General features: G+C 33.0%; 1 protein-coding gene across 1 annotated transcript in view; it reads left to right on the plus strand.

Moving 5' to 3' along the window:
* LOC141507809 (sodium channel protein type 1 subunit alpha-like) overlaps positions 1–20,915 on the plus strand; it is a 226,923-nt gene that overhangs the window by 107,078 nt on the left and 98,930 nt on the right. Inside the window, exons 3-7 of the mRNA XM_074215801.1 lie at positions 4,916–5,034; positions 8,249–8,338; positions 9,967–10,095; positions 12,978–13,069; positions 14,152–14,421. Of these exons, the coding sequence (XP_074071902.1) occupies positions 4,916–5,034; positions 8,249–8,338; positions 9,967–10,095; positions 12,978–13,069; positions 14,152–14,421 (700 nt within the window). The remainder of the gene's footprint in view (positions 1–4,915; positions 5,035–8,248; positions 8,339–9,966; positions 10,096–12,977; positions 13,070–14,151; positions 14,422–20,915) is intronic.

Raw genomic sequence — 20,915 nt, forward strand, 5'->3', positions numbered from 1 at the left:
GATGATGAAGTCATTTACCAAAAAAACTGCAGAGAATTTGAACTGAGAACCTGTGAGCCCTTCATTCAACGTGTACTCAATTTGACCTTTTTCTGTTTTTAGCACAGTAAAATCTTGGATCAGGAAAGGAAGCCAGTTCAGTATTTAAAAAAAAAAACCCGTCAGATGACCTGGGTTCAATTCTCACTTTTTATGCTTCCTACTTGTGTGACCAAGATCACTATTTAACTTCCTTGAAACTTAGCTATAAAATGATGGGGAAGTCCTTTCAATCACTAGGGCTAAGAACTTTTTCTTGTATGAGCCTTTCCTTGTCTATAAAATTCCTGAAAAACCTTAAGCAATGATATCAGATCCCTATATAATTTGTCTTTCCTTTTATCTTCTTATCACCTCTACCACCCATCCTTATTTGAAGAAATCAGTGCCTTATAGCCTATATCTTCCAAAGAGCTGATCAAAGGCAAAGATACTCAGAGCAGTTCTTACCATTTGGAAATTGAGTTTTTTCTTTCTGAGAACAAATACAACACCAATGCTTAAGATAGGTGAAGAAATAGCAGAAGGGGGAAAAAAAAAGATTTTTCTTGTTGAATCTTTTCAGTCATGTATTCGTGACCCCATTTGAGATTTTTTTTTGTAAAGATATTGGAGTCATTTTTCCATTGAGGAACTGAGGCAAACAGACTTAAATGACTTGCCCAGGGTCATAGAGTTAGCAATTTTCTGAGGCTGAATTTGAACTTATGAATATCACTCATCTTGCTTTTAAGCTCATTGCTTCATACGCTGTGCCACCTAACTCTCCCTCCCTCTCCAAACAAATGATGTGTTAAATAATTTTAAATGGGATTGTACTTAAATTTTAGAAATTCTCCGACTTAAATTCCATTAATTCAAGATTCTGAAAATTAGGTAACTGTACAGTAAGGGGAATATGTGGGCACTACTACAAAGAGACAAAATAACTAATTAAAGTACATTTTAATTACTGGAATAGAACTTTGTGAATTACATTTATATGATATTTTAAGGCTGAGAAAATATTTACCTCACAGCAACAGTAAGATACTGGCTGTTACAAGTCTTTTCTTTTGTGTATTCATGCTTCTAAGTCAAACTTCCCTCCCTCCCTAACCTCACCCCTTCTCTCAGAAGATGACTTTACATGCTCTTTTATCAAAGAAATCAAAGCAATCCACCAGAATAGCTTCATCTCCCCCCATTCAAATCACAAAACCTTTCCTCATCCTCACCTGCTATTGTCTGCTTTGCCCTTCTCTTTGCCAAGACTAATTCCTCTACTTGTGTCTTCTGCTTCTACCAGGAACTTACCTTATAAATTCAGATGACTATAAATTAGTCATCTCTTATTTTGAATTTCCCCCTATCTACAGGCTACTTCCCTGCCTACCACTATTTCCATTCCTCCTACTAGTAATAGTAATAGTCATAATTATAAAAGATATAGTTTTGCTATAAGAAATTATAGAAAGGTCTCTGTTAAAGTACACAGACATTGATCAATTCAAATGTTACAAGGAAAAGATAGAAACTGTGCAACACAGCATAGCAGGTTGCAAAAATTGCTAAACCTCTCAATATTTTTAAGATTTCATCAAGTGACCAAAATTATGTATGAAAATTATATATAATTAAGACTTCACAACCTTCACAAGCTAACAGATAACACATTCTCATATTATAAACGCAAACTCCACAATATCCTTGAAATTTCACCAAATAAAAATACTCTAACTGGAGCAATATGACAGATAAAACAATGACCCATAATAATTTCTAAACATTTTAAAAAAGATTTTGACTCAGGTAAGATGCATGCCCTTCAAACCACACAGAAGGGAAAAAACTCTTAAAATACAGAAACTTGGTGAAAGAAATTAAAATCTGGTAATCCTATTTACTCCTAGAGTTGTCCTTAGAATGATTTCAATGAGCCCAAAGATGAGTTTAACATTAAAGTACATATATTATTCAATTACAAAAAAATTCATGGTCAATTCTAAGACTTGGATGATTCTAACAGCTTCCCAGTTGGTAACAGGACCAAGGGGGCTAAATTATTTTGTGTAAATCATGAAAGCAGTAAACTTCATAAGTGAAATTTGAACCCAGACTCTCTGAATTCGGAAACAAGGTTAGTTTTGCTGAATTGGGCTCCTTCCTGATTTAGTGTACCATAAATAGAGTCAATTTTTTTTTCCCTCTCCAATCCATTCTCCTCAAAGCTGAGGTAGTCTGATCACCTTGCTCTAAAAACTCCCAAAACTTCTTAAAACTACTGCCTCATGTAATTAAGGCAAACACCCCAGCCCAGACTTTAAAAATCTCCACAATTTTGCTCAGTCTTCCCTTTCAAGTCGTATTACATATGGCTGGCTCCCTTCCAGCCAGAATGGACCTGACTTCACAGGTTCACTTGGTCTGAGTTTCATTCCCAGAATCTACTCTCCTCATCTCCCCATCTCTAAATCCTTATCTCCCTTCAGATCTCAGCTCAGAGGTCACCTTCTTTATCAAACCTTCCAGTTGCTAGCATGTGTATTTCCATCTTCCAGTTACCTTGAATCATCCCTGTATTTGCCTATATTATTTCTACATTCTATAATAGTCTTTTTAGAGCAGCAAGATGGCACAGTGGATAGAGTACCTTCCTGAATTCAAGTCAAATTTCAAATATTTCCTAGCTGTGTGACCCTAGGAAATTCACTTAACCCTATTTGCTTCAATTTCCTCACCTGTTAAAATCATCTGGGAAAGGAAATGGCAAATCATTCTAGTATCTTTGCCAAGAAAACCCCAGTGCCTGAATAAACTGTCTCTTCAGATTTCTCAGTAATTAAAGCTGACTTAACTTTGCCTCCCTTCTCCCTCCCCCTCCTCTAATAAATCTGAATTAGGTTTTTTACTACACTTACTGTTAAATAAGGGAAACACTGGGAGTCAGATCTAATAATTGAAAAAGATTAGAAGTCTTAGCATATTTAACTAAATCTAAGATACAGTGCCAGGTTTTTTTGTTGATGTTTTGTTTTGTTTTTCTGAGGCAATGTACCCAAACTCCCATGGGTAAAGGCATTGTCACCACATTAAACAGCACAAGTTGGTTCATGTCTCTTACTGCACAATGATCTCAAAAGGTATTTTGAAGATAGAAGTAGTGAATGGAAAAGGTTAAAAAAAAAGAGAGAAAGAAAGACAATACTCATATCTATAAATCTGGTTTACAGTCATGCACAAATGTCAAACTTCCTCTGCTCTAAATAGCATCTATTGAAGCTTTCTTTATATTCTACAATCTCATTCCAAAAAGAAAAAAAAGAGAAAGAAATGCACAGTGAAGGATTGGATTTAGTTTGCCTATATTCACTGAGTAAGCAAAATTGTAATGTAAATGCTACATTATTTGTCCAGGAGATTCTCAGTAAATATTTGTGAGTGATTCCTCTATCTTTATTTAGAAAATTATGTGGGGGGGGAAGAGTAAATCATTAAACTGAACTCTTTCTAGAAGAAACCCTTGAAAAGAATTAAAAGAAATACATATGTGTAAAGTCAATAGAGACACTATCCCATTATAAAACTTTCATATATAGTCATATATATGTATATATATATATATTAAAAGACCAGAAGAGAGCTATTTTAGCTTCTACTTTTAAAACATGAACTCTGAGATACACTTTTTGAAGACTGAATAAAATAAATTTAACTAAAATAGAATATTCCCAGTTCTTAGGACAGTGCCAATACTCAATAAGTGTTTAATAAATGCTTGTCGATGATTTGTTTCTTTTAAAGCTTCCTTTCAATTTTAAAATGCTGTGAATAATCATTATTTTACCCTACCCCCCAAAAGGAGTGCTACACAGAGACAAAGGTTTTTTCACATGTACACACACACACACACACACACACACACACACACACACACACACACCATCCCTCACTCCCATGCCTCTGTCTGAAGATGAGGTAAGGTATTTAGAAAAGAGGCCTACAAATCTGGATCTTCTTATCACTTCCTTGATTTCATCTATTCAAGGCTTATTGCTCAAATGAAACACAATTTGTAAAAATCAATTTCATTCACTTTTATTGAAAGAATATAGAACATACATGCAAGGCAACACAGCTTGGGATATTAAGTTATCCTTATATATTTTGACAAGTTTTGAGTCTTTCTTCTCTACTGCAAGAGCACTGCATGAAATGAGGAGTCAGATGGGATTTGAATTTTGTCATGTAGCTCAGAAATCCAAATACATAACTCAGCACTCCAGGACATCTGAGACTCTCCAAGGAATTTTGGTTCCAGAAATCGATGATTGGATTTCACCCATCTAAGTGAAGAGTGGATTTTGTTGTTTTATTCTGCAACACATTGAAATAATATTTATTTCATAAGCCTTGGTGGTAGAATTTCTCTCAGGATAAAAATAGTTCTTGTTCTATTGAAAATTCTTTGGAATTATTTTTTTTATATCCAAAGGGTAAAATTTGGTACCACAATAGAGGTAAAATTAATGTGAGTTTTTTTTAAATAATTATCAAAGCCTATATGGATTTAAGAACTTCCTAACTCTTTCATATACATTTACCATCCTAGTACCAAATTTGCTTATCTCCATGGACTTGGTAGAATAGGATGAAAGAAAAAAAAATACTAACTCCAAAGTATAGACATACTACAGAAAGCAGCAGGTAAGTAAGGTTGCCAGATTTCTTCTACAAGCAAAAAGTTGTTGTGGTTCTATATTCATAGAACATATGGAAAATGTGTGTCTTATCCTGCTAAATGAAGATAAATCATGATGGCAAATTTAGGATGTTCAAATTAATTTCTGAACTGCTTATTCTTTGATACTCTCCTGTCATGTTCCTTTCTTTACAGACTTTTATAGTATTGAATAAAGGGAAGGCAATCTTCCGATTCAGTGCCACTTCTGCCCTGTACATTTTAACTCCCTTCAATCCTCTTAGGAAAATAGCTATTAAGATTTTGGTACATTCATATCCTTTTTCAATGTGTTGATTTCAAATGTCATTCTCTGACATCTGCTCTTTGTAGATGTGTTTTCAAATTTTTTTCCCAAATAAGTTTGAGAGAAGTTCTCAATTCTTTTGGGTTGGCTAATATAATAGGTTATTTGTCTTCCAGAAGGCAATGGGTTCCAAATTTGGTCACATAAATACCAGAGAAATAAACAGAACCTTTAGAAGTTACATTTGACTCATAAACTTGTAATATGAGTGTGTTCAGAAATTATAGCTTTCAAGGCAAAAGATTTTGTTTGTTGGTTGTGGACCTGGACCTATGATAGGTCAAGTCCCAGTTTTATCACTTATTACCTATAAGACCTTGAGTGAGCTACATAACCTCCTTAAGCCTTAGTTTCCTCAACTTCAATTGCTAGATGTAGAAATTGCTAGGATGTAAATCCCTTTGACTGAAATCCATTGATTAACTATTCCTCAGTAATTTTCAGTCTTATGCTGGTCTATAGTATGGAATTTCCTGGGGACTGAATAGTAGAAGATCCAGAAGTAAAACCTGAACTCCTCTCTTTCTGACTATAAGACTGATGTCTGACTGACTCTCTAGACACTATACCAAATTACTCCTCAGAATTTGCTAACACAAATTTTGTGCAAGATTATGCTATCTGTTTTACCTTTGTGGGATGTTTATCATTGTTGCACAAAGTTTGTCTTAATCCTGGCATGTCACAAAAGTCTTTGTATAGTTTTAAGCCTATCTGGACAACTAAAGCTTTTGCTAGTAAGAACCTTTCTATTAAATCTTTTTGTATTCCTTTGGGAAAACTCATTCTCTTTAGTCCTGAACATTTGTCTGATAGAGGTTTATTGTCATTCATTTCAGTGGTTAATTTCTTAACATAGAATTATAATAACACAACTGGGAGAAACTTTAGAGGTCAGTTTCCCAGTTTTTCAATCAATTTTCAATCAATAACAAAACAATTAAAATCTCCACAAAATTAAAAAAAGAAATATTTTTAAAACTTGTCTTAGTTCATTTCTTAATATGTAATTCCTTTCTAGCTCTCAATTTCAATATCAGTAAAAAAGGAGGGGGTTTATTAAATGACCTCTAAAGTCCCATCTTTAAGTTTATGATCCTATAGTATTCACATTAAACATTCATTTTAATTTTAAAACTTATGACTGTGTGATTTTATGGGTTGCAAAAATATATATTTCATAAGGGTATTAAAATAACTTCACAATTATTTAGTTCATGTTGAGGGGAATATGGATGCCAATGGTTCTCTTTCGATAATTCAGTTCTTGGCGCCATCAAGTGGCCATTTTATAAAAATTATTTTTTTCTCAAAAATCCAAATACAAAATGGTAGATAAAAAAGTATTGGTCCAATAATCAGCAGGCCTAGGTTTTAGTTCAGACTCTTAACAATAATTTGCTGTATGACAGTGACCAAATTATTCATCTTTTTCTTGACTTTAGTTTCCTTTAAAACATGAACACTTATTTCAATGTTAGACTAAGTGATCTCTCAGACTCACTTTTCTATGATTCTATGTTAAATTTTTGCTACTTTCATGGTCTTATTCTATGGTTAGATCATCATGAATAAATAGGAATTGGATATGACTGAAATATGGACCACCATTCCTTTAGATTATGCTGTATTTATCCTTCTCTTTTCTGAGCACTCCCTCATCCTGTAAATTCAGCCTCCATTTGTTTGCATATCATTCTCACTTCTATGAATCTCCAGTTCTGGCATTTCCTCAGATCTGATTTCCAACTTCCTACAAAATATCTTCACCTTTTTGTCCCACCAATACTTCAAGCTCAACATCAGTTATTAGGCATTTACTAAGCATTCTTTATGTGGCAAACACTACATTAGACACCGAGTATACAAATCCAATAATGAAATGTCTTACCTTTTTCCCTAAACCTAATACTTCTCCTAATGACTTTAAAATTTCTTTCAGTGATTACTACTCATTAACTCAGTGGTGTTTGAATCATTCTCATATATAACCACTCATCAAGCTAGATCTACTCTATCTCTGTAACATCTTTCATATTCATCCTTTCCTCTATTCCTATTTCTACCAGTAAAGAACAAGCCCTCATTATAAATCACTCTCCTGCATCCTCCCTTCCAATCTATCCTTCATACTCTTAACATGTCAGTCTTCTATATGAATAGATAGGGACATGTCCTTTTTCTGCTAAAAAAAAAAGAAAAGAAAATCAATGTTCTATCACTTCTTAACCAAAATTCAAACTATTGCTTAACATTCAAAGCCCATCATAATCTAGCCTCATATACCTTACTGATCTTATTTAATATTACCTCATTCAGTGAACTCTACTTTGACAATACTCAACTCCTTGTGTTCCCAATATATCTATTATTTTCCAACTTCTGTATCTTTTTCTCTTCCCCCCCATTCCTATTCCCCTTCCATCCTTTGAAATCCATCTCAAGTGCCATCTTCTCCATTAAGCCTGCCTTTAGGCTCCTTCTCAGTAACATCTTTCTCCACAGAGTAATTTATATTATGTGTCTCAAATGCACTTCTGATATATTGTTGTATATTAATTATTATCATAATCATCATCATTATTATTATCTATGTTTGTGTCTTATCTCCCAATGAGAATGTAGGCTCCTTGAGTGTAGGAAAATTATCTTATCCAAATTTAATATCTCTCTTTACACCTAATGGAATGGAACTGAAGTAAATATAATTAACAGCAAAGAACATAAGAGAACCATTATCTCCACCTGCCTGCAAGTTTTGTTTCTGTTTTTTGTTTTAGTTTGTTATAAACTAAAGGGGAATAGATTTACCCAATCTCAGTCATATCCAATCCTAATTTTTTATATAAACCTATCCTAAAAAAGTACACCAAAGCTAATGTAGTGCAACTCTAATGCACCAAAGCTAATGTAATGGACTGCTTTATAATTCAAATGGAATGAATCTTAATTCATAAACAACAAATTTGAAGATGGTAGGGGGGGCAGTGTATTTTCAGCAAAGTGTTGTTTTGTCCTCTGAATGACATAAAATCATTTCTTTCTGGTAGAAACTGCCTGATTCAGTTCTGCATGTACAGAGCCCATGAAAGTGCCTTGGAAGTTAGGTGTAATAAATGACTTCCACTTTGGTAGTTTTATGTAAAATACATTATTTTGTGTTTTCCTTAACTATTACCTACATTATTCAGCATGCTAATTATGTGCACTATTTTGACAAACTGCGTGTTTATGACAATGAGCAATCCTCCTGACTGGACGAAGAATGTAGAGTAAGTTAACAATATTATTTTCTATCATTTCCATACCTTGAGTATATCTATTTTAAGATATCATTTGGACCTTTGTCCTATGTTCTCATGAAGTCAACTGAACTCAGTCATTTGGGAGAATTGACCATAGTCCCAAACTATCAAAACAATAAGCATCTAAAAACACAGACACTGTGTTAGGCACTGAGGATATGAAGCAAAGGTGAAACAATTCTTACAGGAGGAAGCTTACAGTCTAGATGGGGATACCACATTGTGGTCAACACACACACACACACACACACACATACACACACACAATTCATCTACAGGAATGGTTTAACATTAAGAAAAACAATCAACTTAATTGACCACATCAGTTACAAAACCAAGAGAAATCATATAATTTTCTCAATAGATGTATTTAAATAGTATGGTATTTAAATAGCAAATAGTATGCATCAGAAACAGCTTTGAAAACCTGACACTAGCTCAGGTTATTTTTGCCATTAAATTTTAATTTTTTTTGCAATTCTTGGCTGCTCCATGGTCAATGATTATGGTTCAGCTTAATGCCAATAAAATATACCTACCTTGTCAGTTTTCCTGTTTTCTGTGACAGGAAATACAAATAGGAGAAAAACAAAAATGAAACTGATTCATGAAACTTCAATGAAACAAAATTTTAGCACATTGAAAGAAAGTATTTTATACTTCTGACATATTATTGATGAGTGCACTAAACAATTCCCAGGAAGCTCTATTCATTTATAATATTTCCACATTATATTGGAATGTAGCAATAAAATAAAATTCTATAAAGTACCAAAAAATCATAGATTTAGTCCTGGAAGGTATCTTAGAAACTATGTAGTCCAATTTACTCATTTTATAGGTAAGGAAACAAAATCCCCAGAAAAGTAATCAACTTACCTAAAGTCATAGCAAGTATATAGTTGAACCAAGATTCATAACCAGACTGTCTCCCAGTCCAGAACATACTATTCTCACAAAGCTGAAAAAAACTTGATTTAATTTTTTTGTATTTGTATACTTTTTTATGATGATGATGATGATGATTGAATTCTCACCTAAGCTGGAAGTCCAGCAGCCACTAATAAGCCTGACCCCACTGCTGATTGATCCGAAAGCTTAGACCTGCTCTGTATCTAACCTGGTTAATTGACCTTAGGCATCCTGATGACTCTCCTACTCCCAGAGGCTAATATACATTCTAAACTTAGTTCATGCACTTAATAGTTTAGTCTTATTGCAACTCAGAAACCACCAGCTTCACCTGCCTCAGCAGCAAGGACTACAGACATGTGGCACTATGGTAGTTATCATAGTCATTGGTAAATATACCCCCCCACACACACACACACAGCCCTCTCATCTTTCAAAGGCACGGCTCAGCAAAATTAATGAATACTTATTACATTTGAGAGCATATCAACTTATCATATAAAAATTTTGGTATAATTAATTTTCAGATTTGTAATTTATATATAGAATGTTGTCTTATATATGATGAATGAAAATTTAAGCTAGGTACATTTTTCAGTTTTATCTATTTCATCAATATTTGATAAGCAATTAATGTTCTATAAAATAATCAATTTATTTTGGTTTTGGATATTTGCTTCCAGGTACACTTTCACAGGAATATATACATTTGAATCACTTATAAAAATCATTGCAAGGGGTTTCTGTTTAGAAGATTTCACTTTTCTTCGGGATCCATGGAACTGGCTTGATTTCACTGTCATTACATTTGCGTAAGTATTTTTTTTGAAACTTAACTGAGAATAAAATTTGCATTTAAATATCTTTTGTTTTAAAGTATGGGCTTCCTACATCTTAAGAAAGTTATATGATGATTTACAGATTCAGATTCATGTGTGTTAGGTTATTTAAATAGGTACAACCTTAGTAAGAGCTAAGAATACTTGAAACAATCACTTTCCTGTCAGTTGTATCGCTAAGGAAAATTTTAGGAAAAACTCCATTCATAACATTTATTTTACAGTCATTGATTTTTATTTACATACACATATATGTTCATAACACCTTAATTCTCACTCAGATATAGCTATACACTTTCAGCCTTGCAACTTAATTTCAACTCATAAGCACAACAAACATTCTGCTTTCCCCTCCCCACCAAGATTTTGTACTTCTAACCTCGCCATATCCAAGTCTCTCTTTAGGTTATGAGATGTGTCCTTGTGTGTGAGATGAAAAGATATTGATTAGATGATAGTATAGCTTAGGTAAACTCAGAATTGAATGAACATCTAGATCCAAAGACTAGTAATTCATGGCTCACTGTCACTTGAGACAGTGAGCATCCTTATAGTTTTGCCCTTGGCTTTGCTGATGAACATTTGTAGCAGTGACTTAGGTAAAAAAGCAAAGACAACATGTTTATCAGCTTTGCAGGTAATACAAAGTTAGAAGGAATGGATAACACTGGGATACCTATAGGAGCCAAGAATAATTTAAGAGACTAGAATTTGGAGCTAAAATCTACGAGGATAAAATTTAATAGAGATAAACATAAATCACCCACTTGGATTCAAATTTTCCTTTCAATAGTACAATAGGAGGATTTGGGGGTTCAACAATTTATCTGAAAAAAACTGGAAATTTTAGTGAATCACTAGTTCAATGTGGAGAGTAATATTCCAATTCCTTCCTCCCCCTAAAAAAATTCTAACACCACTTCAGATTATATCATAGAAGAATAATGTCCACAAATAAGATTATAATTCCATTGTATCCTTCTCTTGTTAGATCACCAGTTGAAGTGCAATGTTCAATGCTAGGCTATTCATTTTAATGATATTAAACACTTGGAAAGTACCCAGAGGGGAATGACCAAACTTACTATTTAAGGCCTCAATATCATGCCATATTAAAATTAATTGATGAAACTGGGGTACTTATCCAAAAGAAAAAACCTCAAGTAGAACTTGATATCCAATGTTCAAGAAGTAAGAAGGATTAGGTTTAAGTCTCAAAAGGCAGAATGAGAAGTAAAGTATGGAAGATGCAAAGAGGCAGATTTAGGCTTTGTCACTACTCTAAAAAGGTGAAATAAGCAGCCTCAGAAAAGAATCGATTTTCCCTCTCTAAATGACTTCAATTGGAAGTTCAATGATCACTTGTTTGAATTGTCTGATAGGATTTTCTCAGTCATACTTGGATATCTGAAGTTCCTTCCAACTGACCAAAACAAAATTGGAAGGAGAAATAAATTTTATTACATCTCTGTTACATAACTTAATTTTCTCCAGCTTCTGATGTCATTCTTATTAATTTACATTTTATTCCATAGTGATTCATTTTAGACTTGTGCCCAAAGACAAGCATATTATTCCTTGATTATAATTCCCTCCTCTCCTTTTAATTTCTCTCTCCCTCTCTCCCAATGTCTCTCTCTCTCCATCTCTCCATGTCTCTATCTCCCTCTCTCCATTCTCTCCTTTCTCTTTCTCTCTCTCATATATATATATATATATATATATATATATATATATATTTATATATATGTCTCTTCTCTCTCCCTATGTTCCTCTCTCCTTCCCTCCCCCCCTCACACACACAAGCACACATGCATGCCAATAGAAAAACATCCTACTTCTTCCCAAAAAGAAAAAGATCTATGAGATCAATAAGAGATGGCTTAAGAGTAACCCAAGAGTGATGGGTATGAGCACTCCCTCTAGCCTTAAAAAAAATTAAACTTAGAGTTGGAAGAGACAATTGAATTTATCTACTCCAACCCCAACATTTTACAGATGAGGAAACTGAGGCACAAGAGGGGAAGTGACTTTCCTAAGGTCAGAAATGCCCTTGATGGAAAATTCACAATTCCAATCCAGGTTTACTTATTCCACATCCAGTATTCTTTTCCCTGTATTATGTTGACACTTTAATTGTGGGTTTTCCTGTTCTCTCTGGTATTTAAAAGAAGAAATGAGGAAGAGGGGAAAGGTAGGATGTAACAGAGTTGACCAAGTTGCTGGTAAACCAAAGGGGAATTTCAGAGGGGGAAAAAAAGATGAACTCTTTGAGTTTCTCTTTCCTCAAAATTAATAGGAAGGAATGATAGGGGCAATAATAGAGATATTAAATATTTTATCTTAATTCCTATCTTCCAAATGTTTATACTGGTTAAAAAAACACTCATATTCATGGTGACATTTTCTACCTTAGAAACTAACTTCATTCCTTGCTTTCTTTTTTAACTAGAATTAGATTCCAATGATTTCAATTCAAGAAATATTAATAAATAATATTATATGTAAAGCACAATGTGTTAGATCCTCAGAATGCAAAGATAAAAATAAAACATCAGTTAATCTGTTTTCCTGGAACCAAGTTTTTTGACTTCACTCTGTTGTTGAGTAATGAAAGAGTTTTTTAAAATTATTTTTCAGTTTTAAATTAAGTCAGTGATATATTCTTCTGCAAAACATACATTTAGCTAATAGCCTTAGAACATTGAAGGTGAACTATAGTGACAGTGACTTTACTTCTGATTGTTGTTTTTTAAATTTACTGTAAAAGTACCAGAAAATGTCTTTTTTAAAACACCCAAGCAAGTGGCATAAATCCTGCTTAAATCTTGAATAACTCTGATTTAATTCTACAGGTATATAACAGAATTTGTAAACCTAGGCAATTTTTCAGCTCTTCGAACTTTCAGAGTCTTGAGAGCTTTGAAAACTATTTCTGTAATTCCAGGTAAGAAGTAATTAGTGTAAAGCATAAGACCCCTTGTACCCATAGTTATTTCTTTGTATCCTGTTATTGTTTGTGTGTGAACTCCCTTATACAGATATGTGACAGAGTTTGTGGACCTGGGCAATGTCTCAGCGTTGAGAACATTCAGAGTTCTCCGAGCATTGAAAACAATTTCAGTCATTCCAGGTGAGAGAGAGGTTAAACACTGAGGCTGATTAACTCATCACAGATTTTCAACATCAGCCTCGTCGCTTGCCACCACTAAATGTTACAAGAAACCAAGAATCATAAGAGAGTGTTTAATTGAACTATGATTCTTGAAGTTTTTTGACATAAGCTTTTTGGCTTTCATTCTGAAATCAGCCTTGGAGTTTAATGAATTCTTGCATGAGATATCAAAATATGCAGTCATTGTGGTTTGCATCTTATGATGCAAAAGAAAGCTTTTTCCTCTAATACAGTCAATACAAAGGTTTACTTATCATAGTAACCTACAATTATGTAACTTCTCATGTATTGCAGATATTGATAACTAAGAATTATAAACAATTGAAAAATATTATTTTATTAACAAAAGATTAAGTTCATAAGCTAATAAAGAATAGCATGAGCCTGCATGGGCAATTTGTTAGGAAAAAATATGTGTCATTCTCCATACCACCTCAAGTTTTATAACAAAATCATTTTGAACTTCCAGACCAATATTTGCTGTTTTTTCTGTAACTGGGATTTGTTATAAAACTGATACCAACATGAATTTGGACCTAGTAACATTATTACAAAAGTGCATTATCAGAAGATCTATCTTGACATGGGGCTCATGAAGAACTTGAATTCCATTATCACTTGCTCAACTTAGATGGAATGTTGATCATTCATTCATTTCCATTCATTTAAAGTGACCATCCAGTTTCATCAGTTGACAATCACAAGCTTCTTCACCTCTCCATATTGTTGTTCTTTCATGAACATTCCAATCATTTACTTGAGTTTTTGCATGAAATATCTGTATCTTAGAGGAAGCAGTATAAATCTTTTCAAATCAATTGTTGCTTCATAATAATATCCTTTTCTATTTCCAGGCTTGAAGACTATTGTGGGGGCTCTGATACAGTCAGTGAAGAAACTTTCTGATGTCATGATTCTGACTGTGTTTTGTCTAAGTGTATTTGCTCTCATTGGGCTACAGCTGTTCATGGGCAACCTGAGGAATAAATGTGTGCAATGGCCTCCCTCCAATTCCTCTTATGAGGAACACAGTTTTGAAAAAAATATTACTATGGATTACAATGGCACTCTTGTGAATGAAACTGTCTTTGAGTTTGACTGGAAATCTTACATTCAAGATGAAAGTAAGGATTACTGCTTTGATTTCTTTACACAATAGATAGCTGGACAGACAGATAGATTATGTTAAATTTTTGGTCTGTCTGAATAATACCTTTTTTCATCCTTTGATTCTCTAATTATAGTTTGTAGTCTCTAAGTTTTTTCCAAGTATTATTAGTATAGGAAACATTTGACTGAGGGAATCTCCTCTCACATTCAGGTTATCATCTTCTCTTCAACTTTGTGTCTTTGAGTGTTGCCTAGATCACTGAGAATTAAAGTGACTTATCCATAGTCACACAGTCAGGTGTCTGAAGTGGGACTTAAATCCAGGTTGTTTTGGAGTTGGTACTCACTCTCTGTTCACTATATTAAACTGTCTCTCCCTTATATAGAAAACCATCTCTTTTCTGGTTCCTATATGCTGTTTATATCATTACACTGAAAATGATGAAACAAGCTATGTATGAATTTAAATTCTAGTAATGATTTACTTATTTCCAGTTTGATTATCCATGGGGTGGGAAATACAATACTGTGGTATGGATATGGAGGGAAATAATGACTCTTAACATCAGAATAAAAGCCAAGAAAAAATCATTTTGAATTTTGTGACTGTATCCTGTAAATGGAAAAGTAATATTTTTTAAAGACTTACAAAGAAGTGGGTGCATTTTTATAATTGGACTGGTAGATTGTTTCCAACAATATTTCAAGACCAACTCTTTAATAAGGGCAGTACAAGGATGATGATCAAGCAAAGGAGACTGAGAAGGAGCAGCAAAATATGAGAAGAATATGAGAAGGGCAGAGTAGTTTCAAGAAAACAGGCAGGAGAGAATTTCATGAGGAATAGAGTTATCAGTATTGCAAAATAGGAAAGACTGAAAAGTACTAAAAAAAGAAAATGTATCAACTTAGAGTGAAGAATTCCAGTTATATGATAAAACTGGAAGTGGGCTAGAATAGATTGAGAAGAGAGTAAGAGAAGAAAAGGAAACAATACCATTTTCTTTTAGAGAAAAAATCAGAGAGAGCATTTCATTTTAGTAAAGACTGTGTGAGGATAACCATTCTTGTAAAGCATAGTGATGGATTTGGGGTTATTGATTTTTCTCTTTCTTTCCCACATCCTTCCATTTGACTCCCTGTATTAATAAAAAAGAATGTAAAGCTATGAGGTAATAATAGCAAGGCATCCATTTATTGGGTGTAGTAATAGGATTTACTGCCAGAGTTTCCGTTTTTCTCCCCTGAAAAATGGGGGTCATTGGACTTGTAATATTACTTTACAGGGTTGCCATATGAAAAGTTTATTCAACAGACTTATAAAGTGCTACATAAATTTGAATGGCTAGTCTAAGACTTCTCTGAGTTTTGGTAATTACAATGTAGCAGAAGGGTAATACAATCTGTAGAATGCTAGGATTCAACTAAAAAAGATCTAAGATTAGAACACAGTTCTGATACTATCTGTGTAACCTGAGCAGGTCACTTAACTTTTCTTTCAGGCAAATACCTAAGATTCATCTGCAAGATCAGAGTAGAGAGAGTTCCCATACCCAGATAATTTATCCATCAGTTCTTATCTAAACTCTGGCTGCCCATGGAATATCAGGATTAAAACAAAAGGACTATAAATAAGTAGAAACATTTATTAATGAATTGTATAATGAGTATGTTTCCTTTTGAACCACATAAAGCTTGAAATTGATCCAAAAAATAAGCAACATTTGTTTTTACACCTCTAATGAATCATTTTTTTCATCCAGTCTCCTCTTATATACACAGATGAATAAGATAAGAAATCTTGCTTTAACTTCTCAAATATCCAATATCATGATCAGCATGCCTGGCTAATATGATTTTTCAAAAAACATTTTTTCCATGGCAAATAGGAAAAATGTCCTCTATTAATAAACCATGTGTTCTTATAATAACGCATGAATTTAAGGAAAATTTGTCAACATTGTTTGCAAACCAAGAAATTCTCTAAAAAAATACAAGGGAAAATTATCAAAATACTTTTTAGCAATTCTTCCTCAAATAAGTATGAATAGGGGGCAGCTAGGTGGCACAGAGGATAGAGCACCAACCTTGAAGTCAGCAGGATCTGAATTCAAATGTGGCCTCAGACACATAATAATTATCTATGTGACCTTGGTCAAGTCACTTAACCCCATTGCCTTGCAAAAAGAAAAAAAAGAAGCATGAATAAATAAAAATAAATTAGATTGTTTTACCATTTAAGGAAATATAAATGATTTTTATAAAGTATCTACTCTTTTACTAAGGAGCTGCATCTTCTGAGAAGGTGGCTAGGTGGTATAGTACTATAATGCTGGGCTTGGAGTCAGGAAGACCTGAACTCAGATTCAGCTTTAGACATTTTACAAGTGGTATGATTCTGGGCAAGTCACGTAACCTCTGTCTACCTCAGTATCCTCATTTGTACATTGGGTATAATAATAAAACCTCTCCACCAGGTTTTTTGTGAGAATCAGACAAGATAATCATTGTAAAATGTTTATTTGGCAATTAGGCAGCACTCTTAATCCATTCCAGCCAGCTTTCAATCTTATACAGTGGAACTCCCTACTCTAAGTTTATACATTTTCTTTTCTTAGTGTTTTTTGGTCTTGCCTTTTCTGCAATACTGATAACTCTATTCCTCCTGATATTCTTTCCTGCCTGTTTTCTTGATGCCACTCTGTCCTGGATATTCTTTTATTTTTCTGTTCCTCCTCAGTCTCCTTTGCTGCATCACCTATGTACTGCCCCTATTCCAAGTATATAATATACCCATTTCCTTGTAAGTCTTCAAAAAAGACTTTTCCATCTACAGGATATAGTCACAGAAATCCAAAATGATTTTTTCCCCTGGCTTTGATTCTGATATTAGAGACATCTTTTCCCTCTATAACCACACCATAGCATTATATTTGGAGTCCATACCATGACATAATTAAACTGGAAATAAGGAAATCTTTATTATAATTTCTTATCTATTAATATTATTATTATTTGCCTTTAGATTTTTACTACATTTGCTCCAAAGAAGACCATTATATAGGTAAAGTCACAAATACAAAAATTAAAAAGGTCACATCTGAAGCTGCTTAAAACTCAGACTTGTAAGCATATATTGATGAAACAAACTGTCAACAGTAGGTGCTACATAAATGTGTAGTTAAAACAACTATACAAATAATAAAATAGATAAATAACTATAAAAATAATAAAATCATGTAGAAGTTGAAGTATAGTTAAAATGATGAACTCAGGGAGTAAGATACAAACTCTGTTGAATATAGTAATCTATCTTACTCTACAAGAAAGTAAAAAAAGATGGGGATAAAAAAGTGGGAGTGGGGACTGATAAAGGGGAAGATGATCAGAAGTAAAATGCCTGTGAGGATGGAAAGGGTGGAAGTGTAAAAGTGGGTAGATAAAAAAAGCAAAAAATAGCATAGAAGGAAATGCACAGTATCATAACTACGTATGTGAATGGGATGAACTCACCCCAAAATAGAAGTAGATAGAAGAACAGTTTAAAACCAGGAACCTACAATATGTTGCTTATGAAAAGCACATGTGAAGAAGAGAGGTAAACAGGATAAACGTAACCTTTATAATCTATTATGCTTCAGCTTAAGCAAAGAAAGTAAGTGTAGAGATCATGATCTCAGAAAAAGAACAGTAAAAATAGATCTAACTAAAAGAGATAAAGAAGGAAGCTGAAAGGAACCATAGACAATGAAGTCATATTAATATTAAACTTATGTGCACTAAATGGTATAACATCTACATTTTTGAAGAAGTTGAGTGAGTTACAAGAGGAAATAGATAATAAAACTATACTTTCAGAAATAGAAAAATCTAACAAAAATAACAAGAAAGAAGTTAAACAGGTGAATAAAATCCTGGAAGTTAGATATGGTAGCTCTCTGGGAAAAATTGAATGGAAATAGAATATACTTTTTTAATAGTACATAGTACCTGCACAAAAAATAACCAAGTATTAGAACATTAAAAACCTCACAACCAAATGCAGAAAAGCAAAAATAGTAAATACATCTTTTCAGATCATATTGCAATAAAAATTACATTTAATAATGGACACTGGAGAAGAGATTAATTAGAAATAAGAAAATTAGAAAACACGTAGATCAAAGAACTAATCATAGAAACAAATGATAATTTCATTAAAGAAAATGACAACAATGAAACACAACAAAATTCATGGGATGCAGTCAAAGCAGTACATAGGGGAAATTTTATATCTCCAATTACTTACAGCAATAAAATAAAGGGGAAAAACAAATCAATTAATTGAGCATGCAATTTAAAAAACTAGGAAAAGAACCATTAATAATCCCCAATTCAGAAATCCTGAAAATCAAAGGAGAGATGAAAAAAGTTTACAATAAGAAAATAATTAAATTAAGCATGTCCATTTTCACCTCTATTATTTAATATTATATTAGAAATGTTAGCTCTAGCAATAAGAAAAGAAAAAGTGATTATAGGAATTAGAACAGTCAATGAGGAAATAAAACTATCACTCTTTACAGATATTACAATGATACAATAGATAATGCTAGAACATTAACTAAAAACTACTTGAAACTATAACTTTAACACAGTTGCAGGATGCAAAATAAATTCAATAAATCATCAGCATTTCTAAAAAAATCCAGCAGCAAAAGAAAGATAAATTCCATTTAAAATAACTGTAGATAATATAAAATACTTGTGAGTCTGACAACACAAACAGAAACTACTTAAACAAAACTATAAAACATTTTTCATACAGATAAAGTCAGATCTAAACATTTGGGTAACAATTGCTCATGAACCAATATAGTAAAAAATGACAATTCTACCCAAGTTAATTTATTTATTCAATGCCATAGCAATCAAATTTTAAAAATTATTTTATAACAGTTACAAAAAATAGAAAAATCATCTGGAAGAACAAAAGCTCAAGGATATCAAAGGAATCAATGAAAAAATGTGAAAGAAAGTGATCTAGCTGTACCAGATTTCAAACTGTATTATAAAGTGGTCTTTATCAAAACAATGTGGTACTGATTAAGATATAAAATGGTGAATCAGTAGCATAGATTATTTACAAATGACCATAGTCATCTAGTATATGATAAACTCATTTGGAACAAAAACTCATTATTTAACAATAACTACTGGGAAAGCTAGAGTACAGCATGATAGAAAGTAGGTATAGAACAACATCTCACACTGTATCCCAAGATAAGGTCAAAATGGGCACATGATTTACACATAAAGAGTGAATAACATAAGCAAACAAAAAGAGCATGGAATAGTTTGTCTTTCAGATTTATGAATAAGTGAAGAACTTTGAACTAAAGAAGACATAAAAAGTATTGGAAAATGTAAAATAGATAATTTTTATTATTTAAAATTAAAGCATTTTTGCACAAAGTCAATGCAACCAAAATTATAAGAAAAGCAGAAAATGGGGTGGGGGGGAGAGAAATTTTGTAATAAATATCTCTGATAAAGGCTTCATTTTTCAAATTATAAAATAAAAGTCATTCCCAAATAAATAAATTGTTAAAAGATATGAACAGGCAGTTTTCAGACAAAGAAAGCAAAGCTAGTCAAATAGAAATGTTCTAAATCACTATTGATCAGAGAATGCAAATCAAAACAACTCTGATGTATAACTTCACACTTGCTAGAGTAGATACTTTGATTTATAAAAAGAAAAATGCTGGATGTTGGAAGGGATGTGGAAAAACTGGGACACTAATGACACTGTTGGCAGAGTTGTGAACTAATCCAGTGTTTCTGGAGAGCAATTTAAAACTCAAAGAGCTATAAAACTGTGCATAATCTTTGATCCAGTAATACCAGTGCTAGGTATTTAACCCAGCAACATTCAAAGGAAAAAGGGAAGAAAGATCCTATTTGAAAAAAAATTATAGCAGCACTTTTTGTGGTAGCTAAGAAATGCCCATTAATTGGAGGATGGCAAAACAAACTGTGATATATGATTTTGTTTTATAAATATTACTTCAATTTTATTCTTGCAACAATCCTGGGAAATAAAAGCTATTACTATCTTCATATTTACAAATGAGGAAACTGAGGCAAACAGACGTTGAGTGACTTCTCAGTGGTCACACTAAGTTTTTGATGCAGGATTTGAGCTCAGGTTTTCATGACTCCAAGCCCACTTCTCTATACATGGTGATACATGACTAGAAGGGGAAAAGAGGTAGCTTCAAATCAATCAAAGGGGGTGGCTAGATGGCAGTCACTATACTAAGTCACTATACTAAGCATCAAAGATATAAAGGGAAAAGTCAGTCCCTGTCTTCAAGGGACTTTCAATCTAATGAGGGACTTAATATGCAAATAATTACAGAAAAAAATTGTCTAATATAAATAATCTATATATAACACGGGCCTTGGAGTCCAGAGTACCTGGGTTCAAATCCAGTCTCAGGCACTTAATAATTACCTAGCTGTG

This window comes from Macrotis lagotis, chromosome 1 (assembly GCF_037893015.1).
Source record: "Macrotis lagotis isolate mMagLag1 chromosome 1, bilby.v1.9.chrom.fasta, whole genome shotgun sequence".
Taxonomy (NCBI): domain Eukaryota; kingdom Metazoa; phylum Chordata; class Mammalia; order Peramelemorphia; family Peramelidae; genus Macrotis; species Macrotis lagotis.